The following is a 19,894-nucleotide window of genomic DNA, read 5'->3' as shown; positions in this document are numbered from 1 at the left end:
CATATATTTATATGTAAGAATTTCATAAAAAATGGCAACAAATAGTAGATATAAATCCATAACTTTTATGATATAATGAGTTTAATGCTAATAGCCTTAAATGTTTGAACTTGTAAAAGTTAAATTTTAGATCTGCCTCTGCATAGGAGCATGCAGTTATCATGGCTTCAAATCTCATTGTTAGCCCTCATCAAAAAAAGAAACCACATGCTTGACATTGGTTTGGCATTAAGTAAGGATCATGCTCGCATGTGAAGAAGCGTGTTAAAGATATAATTAAATAAATAAAAGTCTTCTCTCTAATAGTTTTAACTTTTAGCTAAAATGATTACACAATTTAACATCCTCCTTATTTATCATTAGTTCCACTAACTCACTTGCCAGAGGAGGGAATAAGTAAAAAAAAGATGCATTTATCCCTTTTATCATTATAGCTTCCACTCTCACTTGTGGTAGGACAAAGAGCAAAAAAAAAAAATGGTGCACTTACAACACACAATTGTTTACGAGCCTAGCTACATTTTGTGATGGAGATTTAGGCATTGCACAAAAAGGTGCCATTACCATAATGAATACTAATTATCTTGGTGCATTTTCAGGGACCCTCCATTTTGATTTGGCTTAGTAGGGTATTTATAGGACAGGTGAACAATAATTTGGGTTGGTCACTTTGATATTGCTGTTGGGAAATTTAACTCTGGAAAACAAAGGCCTTCAATTAAGGGACATCATTGCTACTTTGTACAACATGAAGTCACACAAATTTGTAGCATGTAAACATCCAACTGATTGACAACATATACATTTCAGAAAAGGTTTTTTCCGGGCACATTCAACTATAAGCATCACACTGCATAAAGTCTCCACTACTAGAAACGCACTCTCTGAATAGTGGCAATGAGCTACAGAAGAAAAAGGGAAATAGAAAGAACATGATCAGCATTCAGCTGTAGTTAAAGAGATCAGCATTTACATCTGTTTTGTCAATCATTCATGGTTATAGATTTATAATTATAAATTACAATATGTACATAGGTTTAATATGTAGATTGAGCTAATTTTGATTGCCTTTGAAGTATTTTTGAAAGATATCTTCCTCTAAACAATACGTATGTAGTACTTTGTAGACCTCAATTACAAGTCTAGGAAACCTGGTGGAGAAATAGCTCTCAAAACCTTCAGGAACCTGTCCAAGAATTCCCTGTATTTCCTTTGAAAGCTCTCTGTAATGGTTTAACTTATTTCTGATAACACGCAACAAATCGCGGACACTATCATATTTGTAACGCCTGTAGCGACCAATGTCATTGATAAATGCACTATCCATTTTATCATTCCACAGACCTCCCAATGCCACGGTCTTAACACTTTCCAGTGCTCCCAAAAGTTCAGATCCATCCTCTCTATCCTCTAATTCCACTCTATCACTGGCATCTCGGAGGAATGAGAGCCGCATCTCGGAATTCCAAAAGAAAGGATGATGCAATATCTCCACTGCTTTTGGCCTATGGGATAACGGAGAGGCATACACCGACATCAGTGGAAGTACAAAAATAACATCAATGACACAGAACTTACAAATTCATAATATCAGGGAACCACTACTATGTACCAAAAATTTGGAAACCATGATGCCATTACCTTAGCTCTGGATTTGGATGTAGGAGTGCACTGATGAGATCTGCTGCCTCTGGAATATTCTCTATAAGGAACAAATCTTTTTGATTGTTTACTATATTTACATCACGTTCAAAACTATCCCCATACGGATGTTTTCCCCCGGTTATGCAGAAAAAGAGTACACAACCTAAACTGAATAAATCCACAGCACGTGTCTGCCGTTCATGACGAAGTTGCTCAGGTGCTTGCCAACCTGAACTCCCAGAGCCTACAGATATTGTAGGACAGAAATAACACGGGCTGAGTGACATTCATGCATGTACAATAGTTGCAAATAGATATGCAGAAGAAAGTTTCAAGATATCCCTATTTGCAAATGAAATGCCTCCACCGTATGGCTTCACTAATCACTATAGAAATATATAGATTTATCAACTCCAAACTGAAATGAATACAAGTTTTTCAAAAAAATTGGGACAAAAAGAAAGTGAATGGGACTTGTATTAAATACATTGAAAAATAAAAAAGCACAAAAGCAGACCTTCCTCACCCTTCACTCAGGGTAAATAAGGTAGCGTTGGGACTGGGTAATGCACTAGAAAATGTCAATTGTTACAAGTGAAAAAAATGCAAGTTCTGAACTAAGGCTTACCAGTGGAATTTTTGGTTAATGAAGACATGTCCCCTGTAAGATGCTTGCTGATACCCATATCTGAAAGCTTTGCACTTACAGATCTCTCTTTTACTATAAGAATATTCTGAGGCTTCAAGTCACGGTGTACAATTCCCAGTTCATGCAAATGAGCAAGGCCATGAACCATATCTCTGCCATTAGCAATCATGAAAGGGCTTAATTGTTAATTCTGAATGCCTCTCAAATACGTCTAAAAGAGCTGTAACTAAATAATGGTGAAAGGAAAAGGCAGGTAAAAGACATAAAGAATCTAATATGCAAGCACCGAGAGGGCCACATCCTGAAATGTGAACGAAAAATTAGTATGTATTCATTCAAAAGGGCAAACAAATTAATAAGATGTGATTCAACAAATGATTCAGAGGCTAATTGCCTTTATATTTTGTGAGATCAAAATGATATAGTACTCTCACATAAAGATGAGAGAAACTTCAAAGGCTTCATGGGAATACTGAAATTCCCATAACGGCCTATTAGATGCTTTAGCAATATAGATGTGAGAATTCTCAGCTTAAATGTTCCAAAGGCTGTGATTCATTTGCCTGAGAGTTGTCATTGAATTGTCTGCAAGTTACAATGTTACATGTAGTAACAAATCTTCCATATTCAATTCTCAAGGTGTGACAAGGATCAATATGATAAAACTGCTCTGACATCATCCACTATAAATAATTGCTTTTTTAGAACACATTTATAGTGTAATTTGATTAATAAAAGCATGAGTTACCACTAGGTGTTCACTAAGCAAAATGATAAAGATTAAACAATTGTCAACATAATTTATTTTTTTTTATTTTTTTTTTGGGGGGGGGGGGGGGGGGGTAAAGATTTATCATCATATTATTCTTGAAATAATTCTGTACATATATACAAGAACTATTTCAATGTAAACTTTAATGGTCTATTCCAGTTCAAATTGGGACCCTTACATGATTTTTTTATTTCTGAAGTAAAAGCTATAGAATAACCAGCTTCAATATATGCTACCTATTTCTGTATCCAACACCAATAATATAAAAAAATTTCAAGCCACCATGAACATTTCCTATGTCACATTGTTCGATCAATTCTTCAAGAAAAATTTGACGTGACCAGTGTAAAATATGAATAACAGTTGGATAAACATTCAAGAAGTCCAGTTAGACATGTCCCAGAGTCAGACAATCCAAGAGAAGCTGTTTCCCAGGCATGGTTATGTAAAATGAAAATTTTACAGATTACCCAGTTTAACGAGAGTGACTATTAGTTCAGAGTCATGTTGCTGAGAAAGCCATAGATCATGCACTTGGTATTGACTGATCCATGAGAAAAAGCACTTGATATTGAAGTGAGTCTCCACACACATGAAAGAATTCAGATTAATAAAAGTAAATCATAAACCGATAACAACAATAAACCAACCTCATCAATTTTAACAGGTGAGCTGAAGGATATCCACTGGGCTTCCATAACGGGAAGTCATCCTTGTCTCCAGATTTCCACTGAACTTTTACAGTGCAGTCACTTAAACAACCGGCATCCTGGTCATTTCCAGAAAATTGTTTTTGGTAGGAACTGGTGACTGATGATATAAACTCATATAAGCTACAAGTGCAACGCTCAAGAGCCAGGTAAACAAAATCTTGATCGTACTCCACCCCATACCAACGAACAATGTTTGGGTGTTGGTCAGACGCAATAAGATTTTGAATTTCTTTCAAAGCCACTTCGTGATGAGTCTGGATGAGGCGTTTAACAGCTACAGGGCGACCATCATAGATTCCCTCGAGTACGATAGTGCCATTGCTCCCCTTAGCTATTTCAGTGTTAGAAACCAATAACTTACCAATCTTCCGATGATATATAAGACTATCATACTTGCATAGATTCAGCTCCAAAACCTTCTCACTCTTTCCAATGTCAGCAATGACACCAGTTGCTTCTGTGTCATCATTATGACTATTTTTCTGATTCTTCTCATTACGTGTACTGCTCTTACTGAAACCTGACTTTCGAGATTTTTTCTTTTTTGAGGTTACAGCTTGCAGTTTGGGATCTGTAGCCTGCTTGTGCAACTTCCACCTTTTCCACAGCACATAATAAATAAAAGGGAAAGCAGCAATGAGAAGCATAAATGGAATTAGTACAACAGAATTCCAGTTATATGAATGTACTAAAGCATCAGATTTTGTGACTTTAGAACCATTATCTCCACCAGGCAGACGCATGAACCCAAATTCTTTAGTCATAGATGGAAGAGAAGAAGGGATTATATCAGTTCTTTTGTTTGGAGGTAATCCCACTAACTCAGAAACTGGTTTTAATGCAGGATTGATATAAGTAGAAAGCGCCACATCTCCGGAAAGAGCATTATGTGGCCTAGCAGATGCAAAAAGTGATTCTAATGATTTAAGATTCCTGACTCGGTGAACAACTGGCTTAGTAGGACAAACTCCATATCCGGAATTCAATTGATCCTCTTGGTAAGAAAAATCACCAAGAAAACTACCAATTTGTTTACATTGCTGTGAAGCCTCAAAATCAGCAAACATTAAGTACCATAAAACCTTTCCAGTCTTCGAAGAAGTATATTTCAGAGCATAATCGGTTCTCATAATGTAGAGTGGATTAACAGCTTCTGAGTCTGTATCTTGCGCTGCTGCCCATCCTTCAACATCCTCCCTTGGTACAATTGGATTTTGTCCAACATCTGTATCACCTTCTAAAGGGAACACATCTGACCTATATGTCTGGATAAGTTTCCCGGTTTTAGCATCAACAATGAATACAGTGGTCTTCTTTGATCCCAACATGATTCCACCAGCTGAGACATATGGAGTTTGTTTTAGAAATTCTTCCACACTGAATGGCAGCTCCTAAGATAATGAAAAAGAATAGCAGATTAAGGAATGCAGTATTTTAGGGTTTAAAATACCTTTAACACCTTGTTATGTCAAACCATTTCATGTGAGCACACAGCACTCTCGAAGTAATAATATCAAGTTCACAAGAATCACTCTCATCATGATATTTACACTAATAGATGGACAAAAGCAAAAAGCCTCTGGTGAAAAGATTCAAAAGCATCGCACACCTGGTGCCATACAGGAATAAAAGCTCTTCAGAAATACATTCCCTCAACACAAAACTCCGTAAAGTTTCTGACTGAGCATGGTAGAGGACAAGTTAAGTGGCGTACCACTTTTTCGAGGCCATTCCCATGCACGTATAATTTCCAATCTTCTCCACAATCTATATAGAAGTTATCATCCTCAATGGTAGCATTGTTACCATCACCTTGATAATCAGAGAGAGACTGATATGAAGAATAGATGGATGCCCCTGACCTAAATGCCCAGATATCTTCTCCTGATTTTAGATCCAATAGATGTACCGTGCCATCTGGAGCAGCTACAATTGCCGTGTCACGCTTACTAAATTTCAAAACAAGACGACAACAAATTGCACTTGAATTAGCTTAGGGGCACTCGAGCAGAGAAATTATACTAAGAAGAAAGCAAGTGAAAGATGTTGAGAAAAATTAAGCAAATGAAATAAAGGTGAACAAGTCCTCAACCCTACGCATATTATCTTATCAAAGAAAATGTAAAATAATGATTCTAAAGTTCCTAAAACGAGAAACAAAAACCACAATTCTGTATTGACTGGCCTAGAAAACTAAGAATTTCACTACCATGCCAGTGTTCCACAATTTTGTTGTGTATCAAGATGCCATCATCATCTACATCATCTATTCTAATAAAAAATAGAAACAGCAAAGCCTAGTTTGTTCAACACAAATGTGAAGCCTGTCACACTTTATTTCTTGTTTAATTTTCCCATTGTATCGAGTACGTGGTTATTTCCCTATCCTACTCCCAGAGCTCTACCCCACTGGATTATAATTTTCATAAGCTCTTAGCTCCTCCTCTATACTGTGTTTATCTCCAATTTAAAGACAATATTGGGAACTTTTCTTTAGCATAATGAACATATCTTTGGTGTTCACATAGAAAATTAGTAGCTTGTTGGAAATGTGGCAATCATAGGAGGTTAAGAAGAGCTCGAAGCCAATAAGGGGAGAACTATTCCCAGTTGCATAATGTGGACCTTATGGATGGGAAGAAGTTGCAGATCTCTTTTTTTTTTGATAAAGATAATGTTGTATTCATCAGCATTAAGGATATGCTGGAGACTTCCAAAAATTGGTTTCCAACAAGAGAAAAAACAAAAAGGCTAATAGATTACAAAGTGCCTATAAAATCCAAAATTTGTGCAGCTTCTTCTATCCCTTCCTCTTTACACCAAAAATAAAAAGTAGTCAAGCAGTTCCATTTGACTTTCTCTATTGAATTAGCTTTGTTATCATAGCATCTGCTATTTCTTTCTTTCCAAATACACCACCAAATGCATGATGGTATTATACTCCACCACTTTTTCTTAGATTTTCTCCCCCCTCTGCCGATCCAGCAACTAAGTAGATCTGCTGTATGCTCAGGCATAATCCATTCTGTATGTGTTAGTCCCAAAAAGAGGTTCCACAATTGTGTTGTCACTTTGCAATGGAGGAACAAATGGTTGTTGGTTTCCTTAGTCTCATTACAGAGAGAGCACCAAGATCTCTAGAGTAATGGATAAGTATTTGGACTTTCTGTATTAAAGAGTTTGCTGCTAAATCCTGAACCTTTTTCTGTACCATCTTGGTACTCTTTTACTAAAATTCTGACTTATCAAAAAAAATGAAAATTAATGTGCGACTCATTTAACCTCCAACTTCAATTAGTTGGGTGTGTACTAGGTCAATTGAAATGATAAGATGTGCTAAGAATAATCAACCTAAACGATTGGGTCGACATGGTTTGAGTGCATTATAAACAATATGCTGGCATATCTGATGGAAAAAAATCCATCAGAGTTTGATGGGTTAGGCTATGACCACCATTCAGCACATTTTCCACCCAACCCACACTGACAGAAATGAAATATGGTGGACGGTTTCATGACTCATACTGTTACTCAATATCCCGACTCATACTCAATCTTACCTGTTGTGCCCATTTGACACTCGTCTCAATACCCAGTAAATTGTTTTCCAATTTATATCAAATTTGGATTGCTTTAGAAAAAAAATTAAGTTATGCAGACTCACTAGTGTATGACCTCCTAACTAGTAACAACGGGTTGGGAAATGTAGTTGTTGTACAAACAACAACAACAACAAACCAGTACAGTCCCAAAAGCGGAGTCTGGGGAAATGTATTTGTTTTGAATCATCCAAATGTTTTGGCCTCAACTCTCTCAAGATGAATATTTAGTGGCAATTTCTCAAGGTTTAGTTCTTTGCTTCATGTTAAACATGGAATATATATATCGACCAAAAACAATCACAAAACCCCATGCTTTAAGATACTACAACTTGAAAACCAATAACTAGACGCTGCAAAGAAAAATCAATTAACAGCATACTTAAGAAAATTCATAGAAAACACCTGTAAGGACTATCCCCTCTTTTTGGAGGATTGTCCGTGGCCTACCTCCTTCCCACCAACACAAAACCTGGATAACTCCGCCCACCAAGACTTAGGCAGATGGGAGGAACTCACTTGCCTCCACTGGGATTTAAACTTGATCTCATGGTTTCCTTCCACTTCATTGATCACTAGTCCACACTCTTGGGTGCCAACACACATAAACACTCTTATCAGCCAAAATATCATTATATAAATCAATCAGCTACGCCTCAACTAGTTCGGCGTTGGCTAGTTGGATCCTCTACATCATTTCCTATCTACTCAACCCCTTTTTTTTTACTTTGACAACTGTTGTGTCCGTCCAGCTTACGGGCACCTCAACTAATTCTACGTAATGCTTCCCACCGGCAACAACATGTGCCAAGTAACTCTATCCTATCCACCAAGGCTAGGACACATTTCTTCAAAGGATTCATCTTGACTACTTTTAACTTCCAACTGCAGAACTTAAAAAATCATGGAAAAAGGGGAAGACTTACGGTTTGAGAGGCAATAGAGGACTGGAAGCAGGAACTTCTGAGCTAGGGATGATTTCAGCTTCCGGATCGGATCCATCAGAATTTGATGGAGCTCCATATACAACAACTATAAACACAATTGCTAAAAAGAATATGATAAGGAAGAAACCTTTCATTTCCAAGATTTAGGGATCAGAAATTTACAAAAAATTCCATGCAATACTTCTCAATCGAAGCAAATTATGAACACAAGATGTTGATTTTGAAGACAAATTGAATTTATTGAGGTCAAAATGACATCTTTTGATCTCCTTTCTAGGGTTTTCGTTCTAATTTTGTAGCAAAAATTGGATCTTTTTCTAGGGTTTTCGTTTGCAGTGGAAAATCATAAACAAGATCATCAGTTTGCAGAAATCGAGGTCGGATCCGTAAACCGTTAATTTCGGCGCTACTATGATGTCCGGTCAACTGGTTCAGCTCAAAAATCAGCTTATTGACCTTTTGATTGGAAAAAAAGTTTCTGTGATTAAATGAATTACTAAAATAAGTAAAAAAATTAAAATGGATATACAATTCTGTACTCCTTCTATCCCAAATTACTTGTTAATTTTGACAAATAACAAATTATTTTTATTTTATATCCTCAATTAATTACTTTGAACAATGTAGAACTTCTTTAAAAAATTAAGTTTTTAATTGATTCATTTCATAATTAATAGGGATAAAATGATAAAATCATTATGTCAATCATTGTTTTCCTAATAAAAGTATCAATTCAAAAGTGGACAAGCAATTAGGAGCATAGAGAGTATTAGTGTAATTTCACAAGTGACGTATAATAAAATTAAAATGTATGGAAGAACAAATAATAACAAAATATCAAAATTCAAAATAAATAAAGTAATCTATAGTAAAACACATTTAACAAATAAGAAATCCAAATGGATATAATGAGTTATATATATTGTTGGTGTAAGTCTTTTTATTTTATCAATTGATTTTAAAATGTGATAGTAGGTTAATTACTATTTATATTATACTAACCATTAAAGCTTATGAAGAGACATCTATAATCTATAATCTATAATAGACTTATAAGGAAAGTAATTGTGATAGTGCAAAAAAATTAATTTTATGTAAAATAGTCAACTTTGACATCTATAATCTATCTATAATCTATAAATATCTATAATAAACTTATAAATAAAATATTGAACTTAATTTTATGTGAATTAGATTTTGTTGTTTAAGATGCAGTCTAGAGAAGTTTAGATGTATATAAGTTTTATTCCTAATTTCTTGAGATAGAAATATTGTTTCCGATAGATTTCATGCTCAAAAGAAAATTTATTTATATTTTGAAGTAGGATTGCAAAAAAAAATAACAACCAAATTTCAAAATATAAATAAATGAAGCAATAGATAGTGAAATAATTTTAAAGAGATAAAATCTATAATTAATTTTATGTGAATTAGTCAACTTTGATACAATTAACTCAATGTTGAATATTTGTTGCTTGTACAAATATTTTTTCTTCCATTATTTTCGAGAAAGAAAGGGCAATCATCTTCAATTAGTACAATCTACATATCACAAAGCGAGTTGTTGGTGGCTCTTTTATTTTAGACAATATCAACGAACTTTCGTCGACTTCCCATTTTTCTTCATCATATGAGATTTACGTATTGCTATCATTAGACTACAACAATCATCACTACTGTGAATTTGAATGATTATAGCTCCAAAGAAAACTAGCTTAAATTGTTCATTTTTGAAGAAACATAGAAACTAAGACAGAATTGAGAAGTAGACAGAAAATATCTCGTCAAATTGTATCACATTTATTCTCAGTCTCGATCAAATCGATATAGAAAGAATTCACACCACTGTGATATTATTGTCTTAAGCTAATGGGACTTCCCACTCAGTTTTACACATTAAATATGTAGATAACAAAACTACTGTTGTTCTAAAATCATCCATCTCAAAAGAGGAATTAATATAACAAAAATGTCTTATTCATAGACTTTGCACTCCTCATCAGAAGGATTTGTCTCACAGAACTCATCCAATGGGTCTCCACCTCCTGGTGCTGCAACACCTGGCCATTTGCTTGCTACTAGATGAGCCAAGTCCACAACTCTTTGGCTGCAATTCACAAAAAAAATAATATGAGCATCATGAAAGTTTTTGGTTAATTTCACGTATGGTTACTGAACTTTACCTGTATCCCCACTCGTTGTCATACCAAGCAATAACCTTGACCATATCATCTCCCATGACCATGGTCAAGGAGGAGTCGATGGTGGATGAAACGTCAGAGCATCGGAAGTCAACTGAAACAAGAGGGGCATCACACACATCTAATATGCCTTTCAGTGGACCATCAGCAGCCTTTCTGAAAGCTGCATTCACATCCTCAGCTGTAATTCCTTTCTTCTCAACGTTGACAACGAGGTCAACCACTGAGACATTAGGTGTTGGCACTCGAAGAGCAATTCCATTCAGCTTTCCCTTAAGCTGAGGTAGCACTAAAGACACAGCCTTGGCTGCACCAGTACTGGTTGGGACAATGTTCAATGCTGCTGCTCTCGCTCTCCTTAAGTCACGGTGTGAAGCATCGAGAAGCCTCTGAATACCACAGAATCAACAATATTAGTGCGGAGTTGCATATTTATACCATCAACATATTGACATGAAGACACATATATGTGAAAGTGTTTCATTGATTTATTACCTGATCTCCGGTGTAAGAGTGAGTTGTTGTCATTGTACCCTTCACAATTCCTGCAATGTGAATGGAAATAGTTAACACAATAACCAAAATTTTGCCAATGTAGTGCTATTTTAATACAGTTTGCTGCTTACCAAGTTCTTCATCCAAGACTTTCACAAATGGAGCCAAGCAGTTAGTGGTGCAAGAGGCATTGCTGCAATTACAAAGCAAAGAACTTGTAAATTTTGAACAATATCAACTGTGCAGGTCTTATATAGTTGAGGATGACCAACTTTTCAAACGATGCAAATATAATTGACGGAAACACTGACCTTATGATGTTGGCAATCTCATGAGAGTAGCCTTGCTCGTTCACTCCAACAACGTAGGTTGGAATGTCAGCACCTTTTGCTGGTGCAGTGATGATAACTTTCTTGGCACCAGCTTGGATATGCTTCCCAGCACCTGGACCATCGACGAACACACCGGTTCCCTGTGATTCAAATAATATAATCAGCTCGGAACCATTTCTCAGAAATCATTGAGTTGTAAGATGTTTGAACCCCAATGATCACAGAGGATAGTTGAACAAAGGACTGTAACTTGACTACCTTAATCCTCATTGATTCAATCTTATCGCGTAAATCATTTAATCATGGTTATGCATACAATTTCTAAAATTTGCAATGAGAACCAGTATTTGAACCTAAACAGGATAAATTTACTTCTTCAATGAACATGGATATCAGTTATCACACCAGTAACAATGCATGACCAGCTCATCTAAAAACTTAAACCGTTAAAAGAGAACACACTTTTATTTTCTTAATTACGTATTCAACAGACAGCAGACAAGAAGTTTACCTCAATAACAATGTCAATGCCAAGTTCAGCCCAAGGAAGCTTGAGGGGATCCCTGCTAGAAACAACCTTGATGTGCTTTTCATCAACACTAATGGTTTCATTATCCACTATTTTGACATCAGCTTTGAATGTTCCCAGCATTGAATCATACTTTAGCAAGTGAGATGCCTGCATAATCCATTTTGCAGCAAAACTCAACTGTTAGTAATGAAGTTAAATTGAATTAATCGTTGCAACAACGAAAACAAAGAATTTGGACTCACGTTCTTGACACCGCCACTGTCATTGACAACCACAACATCAAGTGGTGAATCTTTGCGACCATGCCAGCATCGGAGGAAATTCCTACCAATTCTACCAAAACCGTTGATAGCAACCTTCAATTTAGCAACAGTTTCTCCCTTAACTGGGGCTGATCCTGTGGTCTAGTTTTCCATACCATAAAAACAGATCAGTTCCACAAGCCTACTACCCTATAAAGAGTTTTAACTTCCTACAGTGACAGTATTATGCTATAATTAAGATCACCTAAAAGATAACTACAACTATCCTTGATATCACTGTGATTAGTAACCGGCTATGACATGTTAAAATATATTGATGGCGTAAATCCTCCTACAGAGAAGCTATAGCTTGTCTTCTCTTAGCTAGATTTTGGGAGTAAGGTACATAGTAGGTACTATGTACATAGATTTTCAAGTTTCAACTTCAATATCTATAGCCAAGTGGGAGCTTAGTATTCTTTATAAGAAAAGCTGAAAGTAGGGAAATCAAAGAGCTACCTTTGGAGTGAGTTGAGCAGAGACAACATCAAAGAAAGAAGACTCTCTGTTGGAAAATGTCACACATCCACTTGATCTCAGACCAGAAAATTCAGCTACTTCAAATTTCTGCACAAACAAAGCATGAGAATTCAGAAAGACCATAATTTCTTTAACATATTAGCTATGTTGCTCGGACTCTTCAAAAATGTCGACGATTGTATGTGATCTTTCAAAAGTAGTGCATTTTTGGAGGATCTGACACGAGTGAGGCAGTATTTTTGGAAAGTCCGAACAACATAGCATCTTAGTACTATCAAACATACACTGGGAAGGAAAGGAAAGAAACCTTGGATAAACATTGTGTGGGGAATGAGTAGGAGTTCTTATTGGAAGGAAGCCTTGTGCTTTTAGGAATTCTTGAAGAAGCCAAAGCTGCATGAGAAGCCATGGCTGCAACTAAATGATCTTGAGGAAAGCTACTTCCTTTTTGGTATATATGGTTTAAAATATGGTTTGTTCCCACCATATTATTAATATTTTTTCATTTGATGTAAATGATTAAAATAAAGTCATGGTTGATATTGATGGTAAAAGAAATGAGTGGTGAAGATGGTGTATGAAGATTGATATAAGATAAGATCATGTCCCCCTGTCCCCATGTAATCTTCCATTTTCATAATCTCAACCACAGATTGTTGTCACATTTCTTTTTATTCCTTTCATGCCCTTGAGATTCTTTGTACTGACCTGACCGTAATTTGTTTTAGTTATATATACTTACAATTGTAAACGGATTATTACACCATCGAGGTAATTTAACCTGCAAAAATAGAGTTTTACAGTGGGGAAAATCATGCAAGTAGTATATTGCACTCATTTTCATTACTTTTAAATGTTTGGCCAGGATTTGCTGGAACAACTATACAAGATAAATATTAGTGTCTATTCATTAGAAAAGATGAAAATGTATTGATGCTCTTGCTGAAGGTAAACTTTTCTTTTGAGCCAAGGATCTATCGGTAACAACCCCTCTATCCTACAAAGGTAGGGGTAAGGTACATAGTACCTTCTCCAGACATCGGTTAAGGGGTAAGGTACATAGTACCTTCTCCAGACATCGGTTATGGAATTATGATGGGTATATTGTTGTGGAACCATGCGTAATATACTCCAATATTAAAGATTCACATGTTCATATTTATGAACCAACAGGCTTCTCGTGCTGGTTTTGATAGCAAGTTATAAAATATATTACTACTCGAAAAAGAACACTAAGAAAATTGTAGGACAAAGATGAGTTTAAAAGAGTTCATGTCAATAGAAAACAGAAGCAGCATATAAAATCACATAATGTTTCCTCATTTTGGGATATCATATTGTAGCAATTACCAAAAACATCAAAACTGAACTAAGAATATTCCCATATATTCAATGTCCTCAGCTGACTTGGTATTAATATTAAGAAGGTAGAAATGTTTCTTATACAACAGCTTCAACATCATCCGAGTTCACAGCAGCTCCATTTGGTGTGTCATCTGACCTCAACTGAGTAGAAATGTCATCAATCGCCGAGTTCAGCTGGTCAATCTTTTCAGCAAGCTTCTTGCGTTGTTTCTGCAGACAGAACAGTATGCATGAGTCAGAGGAAGTGGGAATATAAGATTATAACCCCGAACGGTTGGTTTATCCTCTGTGAAAACTAATATGTGTGACGCTGCTATTACACTTGTATAAAGATGATCCAACACGTTTTCACTAGGGGATCAAGAGTAGCCTCTCCAATACAGTTACTAGAAAGCTTTCTACTAGGATTGTCAAGCATCAATATTCATGTAGCACTAATAGTGAAGCTAAACTTTTAGAACTGGAGCGACACACAATTAGCAGCTTCTGATCTTGCTGCTTAGCTGTATTCTTCAGAATTCATATCTCAAAAACGTAATCCGTTGCACAAGTTCATAACAACTTACTAGAGTTATTACCTTTTTCAGCTTAAGTGTAAGTGAAGATCATGGTACACAGACTCGGGAAAACAGAATCACATCAATTAGTGAGACTAAAATCACAAGGAAACTATATTTTAATCAGAAGAGATGGTTCCCAGCACAAAGATAATTTCCTATAATCAAAAATGTGCACAACACTAGCTTACCTCTAATGCTTTGTCTTCGTCATATATAAACTTGGGCAATTTTCTCATCAGGTCCTTCTTATCAGCTCCAGCCAATGTCTTGCTGATCTGTTAAGAAGAATTACACGACAATCAGCTAGCTCCTCCTCTGAAGTGCAGCACTCAGAAAGAGAAGAAAATATATAGAATGACCAATAAGATCAAGATGTGACTTTCACTAGTATGTTTAGCAGAATAAAGGCAGCAACCAATGCAATCCCATATTTACCTGAGGTGCAAACACACAGCCAAGTGTGCCAACAATTATTCCTCCCAAAACAAAGCCACCAACAAAGATGCCAGCACCGCTTCCGCTTGACCTTCCACCATCACTGCTAATTCAGAAGGAGAAATATTTGATACAATATTTTCTTGATTAGGTTTTGGTGGATAACCAATAAATGAAAGAAAGTAATTTCCTTGGTTCTTCTCAGGGGCAAGAGCCAAGTTGTTCCTGCCCCTATATATGAGAATTTTGGTTCTGCTGTTTTTTTTGGTAGAAACCAACTCAAAGCAGAGAGTTCATGCATAAGCTGCATATTGAATACAAGAAGGTAATACCTGTATGACGCTTGAATGGTCAATGATCTTTTAGAAGAATATGATTTTCCTCCGTGACTTGGACTGAAGGACAACTTGGTAGCACTAACATTTTGGTCCAATGACTTCAAGCAAGAACCTAGCACAGTAACAAAGTCAGAGGTTTTACACCGCAAGACTGTTATAGGTTCTGAAAGACAGGGGACCATGAGTGCAACAAATGTTCTGCTAATGTTATTTATAGTCCCAAACACAAATATAAGAAATATATGTTTTTTTTATAACTGATAAATCCCTGAGGCCAATGGCGCATGTTCAAAACTGGGTGGATACATGCCAGCCCTCTATCATTCTCCACTTAAGTACCAAGCTTTTATCTGCAACAAAGTTCAAATCCGAGCGTGTGTCTAACCCACACATCACTTGTTGCACTCTTAACACTATACCAAAGCCCTCAGGCATAATTTTGAGAAATATAAGCATCATGCTTTCCCCAAAAAAAAAGTACAAAAGCCCCACTATTGGAAACATGCATTTCATTTGTGTCATAACATTTGCCTTCAATTGCTTCGCTGAAAATAATTAATCACAAGCATGAATTATACCAGCTGAGCTTTGACCTTAACATGACCCTATTTTCGATATAGTGAAGTGAACGCCTGGCAGAAAATTCCAATAATTCCTCACATCTATTAGATTATGAATAAACTATAGCATTGAATTAGCTACCTGGCATTTTTATATTTGTATAAAGTATAATTTCCATGCTGTTCAGAATCAAATCAAAAGCTTATTTAATCTTTAACAGTAATAATAATTATCACAAACAACAACAATTATCACTTGAACAACCAGGTAGTAAATATACAAAATTGAATAAGAAATGTGTGACAAATAAAAAAAGGGGGAAATTACGTCATCACCGAGCAGAATATAACCCAATTGCAGAAAACAGTCACTTACTTTCTTATTCCATGCATGAATATGTGAACTAGGGGAAAGTATAAACTTATAGAAGGACAAATTGATAGGGTAGTTGTAACCAAAAGGCTCATTATTCGGATGCTAGAGCTCATAATCTTAGTAAATGGGTCACTGGATCCTAACAGGAAAACATTTGACAAGTTCATGCTACAACGTTAACACCGGCTTACTACTAGCACACACATGTTACTAGCAAACATCTGGTGTTCTAACACCCCTAACTGAAGCATGGACTGAGAACCCAAACTTGGATGGACCTTACACTGATCCCACGTAAAGATATAACACCTTAGGCTAATTCAACCCTAAAATCTAGCTCGGGAGGGGAGGACTGCCCACTAGTCCATTCAACAGCCAATGTAGAACTCTAACAATATCCAAAACTAACAGTCTTGTCAATTTGGGTACAATAAGGTGCTCAAGAGACTAGTATTAGAAGCTAAGATATCAAGGAAATCAGTGGAGTGCATCAAAACTAAAAAATACAACCAGATCAACAAAGAATAAACACATTCATCTCCGATTTGGGTATAGTACGGAGCTCGACAGACGCAAATCATAAGCTCACTCAGCAACATAAAATCAGCAAAAAAACAGGCCAGACCAACGAGATCGAGAAATGAAAAACAAAAACAAAAACAAAAACACAGCCATTCAACAATTCGTCAATAACTCGTAAAAGCTCAGATAGCAATATAAATCAGTACAAAAATAAACAACCAATACAATCAGATCAACAAATGAAAACAAAAAAGAACAATTTGATGAGAAAATAAAAGCAGATTGAAGAAATTACCAGAGGAGAAATGGAGAGAGGGGCTTCTGGGTTTGGATAAAATCAATGAATTTGAAAGAGCAGTCATTTTTGCAGTGAAGAAAATTTGGATTGTGGAGAAGATTATTACTGAAACAACAGAGAACTGATTAATGAGTTATAATCGTTTTATATTTTTCCATTCGATAATATCAATGCGACATTGGGGACATTTCGTAAAAACCAATACTTATTATTGTTAAAAAATAATTTAATTAATCAAACATATATATTCAGGAGTTGAGACCAAAGGGAGTTGCTCAAATGGTAAGCAGCTCTCACTTTTGATTCAAAGGTTGTTAGTTTGAATCACCAAAAAACCAAAAAGGTGAGAGCGAATTAAAAAAAACAAATTCAGGAATAGTAGAAACTATATACTAGTACATTTTTGCATGTATGATGTAATTTGTCTAAACTACAGTACTCTAGATTATACGTCAGTTCCCCCAAAATTTACCTTTATAGTGAATGAATATAATTAGTGAGTTAAGATTTTGTCCAAGCCTAGTTGAATAGAATTACTTGGTATCTATCTCGATGGATGATAACAAATATTTTGTAAAATTAATTGAGCTACGCAAAAACTTATCTAAACACCATAATTAAATTAGTTACTTGAAATGCAAAGCTTTTGATGTTCGGCAGTTAAATCATATTTAGAAACTCAAGAAGATATAGCAAATGTACCTATCATGATGAAAGTGGAAAATATTTGTGGAAACTTGGAAAAAATAATCAATTTGTTAAAGTAAGGCAAGAAATTAAAAGTGACAAATGTGCAAATGTTGATCTACTTGGGCCAAATGAAAAGCAGATTGCAAAGAATCATGATAAAAGTGGAAAATATTTGTGGAAACTTGGAAAAAATAATCAATTTGTTAAAGTAGGGTTAAAAGTGACAAATGTGCAAATGTTGATCTACTTGGGCCAAATGAAAAGCAGATTGCAAACAACCTAAGCCCATTATTTTCCATGACCCAAATCCAATCAATTTAAAAGGGCTTTGAATGTTTAGTGAAATGGCCATTTGAGATGGTATTTAAAAATTTAGCCTAGTTTGAAAAGTAATGGAAAAATTGAATAGTTTTATGCTACGTCACGTGAATCCATAACTTTTGTGCTACATAATCGTCCCTAACGAGAAGTTATTAGACAAACCCTCACGGTAACACAAGTTTGCTTAAATTATACAAATGTTAGCTGCCAAAAATGTAATAATTTTTTAAAAATTAACCTTTAGCAAGCTGTTTGGTGACAAAATTTCTACAATATGAAATATGTTAGTTGTCAACTTGATTGAAACTTCAAGTTAGTTGGTTGCATAGGTTGATATTAATTCACATATATACCACACATCAAGTTTACTTAATATTAGTGAAGAATCATTTCTATAAATAGCCATTTCTTTATCATTACTATTTGTCTTTGAATAGATTGAGATGAAGTAGAATGCATGAAATAATTAAAATTAGGCAGAATAATAAGTACGAATCAGAACATCGATGGACTTAGAATTTTCATCAAGATGATTGGAGTAAATATAAAACAAATCATGATGATTCAATATATCATACAACAACAACAATAGTACCAAATCTAATGTAGTTTCGCTAGTGATATATCATATATGAAGAGAATAAGACGCACACAAATTTGACTTCTATTTTCGTGGAGTAGAGGGATTATTTATGATATGATATATATTAATCAAACGAGGATGACTTCATCAAGATATATAGTGTTCTCCGAATATATTAAATTTAAAGTAAAATCAAATATATTTTAATTATCTAATTTGTAGTGGTATGGAAAATAGGCAGCATTCTTTAGACAATATTTATCAATATCCAAAGTTGATTACTTTTGAAAATATGCCATAGATTAATCAAAGTAGATATTCCACTTCTTAGTTCTTTTTAGAATAATAAACAAAAAGATAAAACCCCACCTTTTTCCTTTTCCTTTATCTATTTTTATGTTCTCTTCAATTTTTTGTTATATCAAATTATCAATTACTGATTATTGAGCAATTGATTGTGTAAAATTATTAATACTATCAATGAATAATAATTACTGTAATTTTATTACAAAATGATGCGATGAGGTAAGAGCTTGTCAGTTTGGTTCTTAATAGTTGAGACAAATATCCAAGTCCATGATGAAAAAAACAAAGAAATAAACTTTAGTTTAATTGGATGGACAGTTCACTATTTTCTAAGCAAATGTCTACAGGGTCAAAGCTGTTTATTATATTAGTAATTATTTGATTATTGTTACACTTACCTAAACATCCACATGCATTTCAATTATAGTTTTTATTGATTCTTTTCATTCATCATTTAACTAATATATTACTTTTAACTTTTAACTTTATCTCATCTTATAGTAGGATTTTCTTGGCTTTAATAATTTTGTGTCTTTTTTGCTCTCCTAAGAAATCATCAAAATTAATTAGACTTTTTGTTTACTAGTAGTTGAACTCTAGTTGTCAAACAAGTCAAGATGCTAATCATGGTTTTCCTCTTATATTTTTACATTATTATCTTCACTTTTAACAATTTTGACTTTTATAACGGATTTCGAGCTTTTTTTACTGTCCAATACTTCACAAGTGTGTTCCAGACATTAATGTAGTCTAATCATCACACTATAAAACTTACCTTTAAGCGTTGGTGACACGTATTTAACACACAACATTCCAGATGCGATGATCTATTTCACCCAACCAACTCCAATATGATGAGTGACATCATCATCAT

General features: G+C 35.0%; 3 protein-coding genes across 4 annotated transcripts; all 3 read right to left on the bottom strand.

Annotated features, from left to right (window-relative positions):
• Window positions 1-978: 978 nt before the first annotated feature.
• Window positions 979-8,759, bottom strand: LOC125827573 (serine/threonine-protein kinase/endoribonuclease IRE1a-like). 2 transcript variants are annotated; one of them, XM_049506870.1, is made up of 6 exons: window positions 8,304-8,759; window positions 5,493-5,727; window positions 3,716-5,169; window positions 2,273-2,445; window positions 1,642-1,888; window positions 979-1,505 (listed from the first exon to the last, which is right to left on the bottom strand). In XM_049506870.1, exons 1-6 carry the CDS (start codon window positions 8,456-8,458, stop codon window positions 1,055-1,057), a joined length of 2,715 nt encoding a protein of 904 aa, XP_049362827.1. In that variant the 5' UTR covers window positions 8,459-8,759; the 3' UTR covers window positions 979-1,054. The 2 variants fall into 2 exon arrangements, with proteins under 2 accessions (XP_049362827.1, XP_049362828.1); XM_049506871.1 differs by lacking the exon at window positions 5,493-5,727 and having other exon boundaries at window positions 8,304-8,395.
• A 1,392-nt stretch (window positions 8,760-10,151) lies between these two features.
• LOC125827571 (glyceraldehyde-3-phosphate dehydrogenase B, chloroplastic-like) lies at window positions 10,152-13,168 on the bottom strand. The gene is made up of 9 exons (XM_049506868.1): window positions 12,974-13,168; window positions 12,646-12,753; window positions 12,127-12,288; window positions 11,864-12,031; window positions 11,332-11,492; window positions 11,152-11,213; window positions 11,021-11,070; window positions 10,508-10,914; window positions 10,152-10,431 (listed from the first exon to the last, which is right to left on the bottom strand). Exons 1-9 carry the CDS (start codon window positions 13,151-13,153, stop codon window positions 10,299-10,301), a joined length of 1,431 nt encoding a protein of 476 aa, XP_049362825.1. The 5' UTR covers window positions 13,154-13,168; the 3' UTR covers window positions 10,152-10,298.
• A 769-nt stretch (window positions 13,169-13,937) lies between these two features.
• LOC125827823 (uncharacterized) lies at window positions 13,938-17,276 on the bottom strand. Its single transcript, XM_049507170.1, has 5 exons — window positions 17,118-17,276; window positions 15,359-15,476; window positions 15,027-15,129; window positions 14,780-14,866; window positions 13,938-14,241 (listed from the first exon to the last, which is right to left on the bottom strand). The coding sequence occupies exons 1-5, from the start codon at window positions 17,182-17,184 to the stop codon at window positions 14,107-14,109; spliced, it is 510 nt and encodes a 169-aa protein (XP_049363127.1). The 5' UTR covers window positions 17,185-17,276; the 3' UTR covers window positions 13,938-14,106.
• Between the last annotated feature and the right edge of the window lie 2,618 nt (window positions 17,277-19,894).

Source organism: Solanum verrucosum, unplaced genomic scaffold, assembly GCF_900185275.1.
Source record: "Solanum verrucosum unplaced genomic scaffold, falcon-dt-bn FXZP01000064.1, whole genome shotgun sequence".
Taxonomy (NCBI): Eukaryota; Viridiplantae; Streptophyta; class Magnoliopsida; order Solanales; family Solanaceae; genus Solanum; species Solanum verrucosum.
The sequence above is the reverse complement of the archived record's forward strand: the minus strand, read 5'-3'. Positions and strand labels throughout refer to the sequence as shown.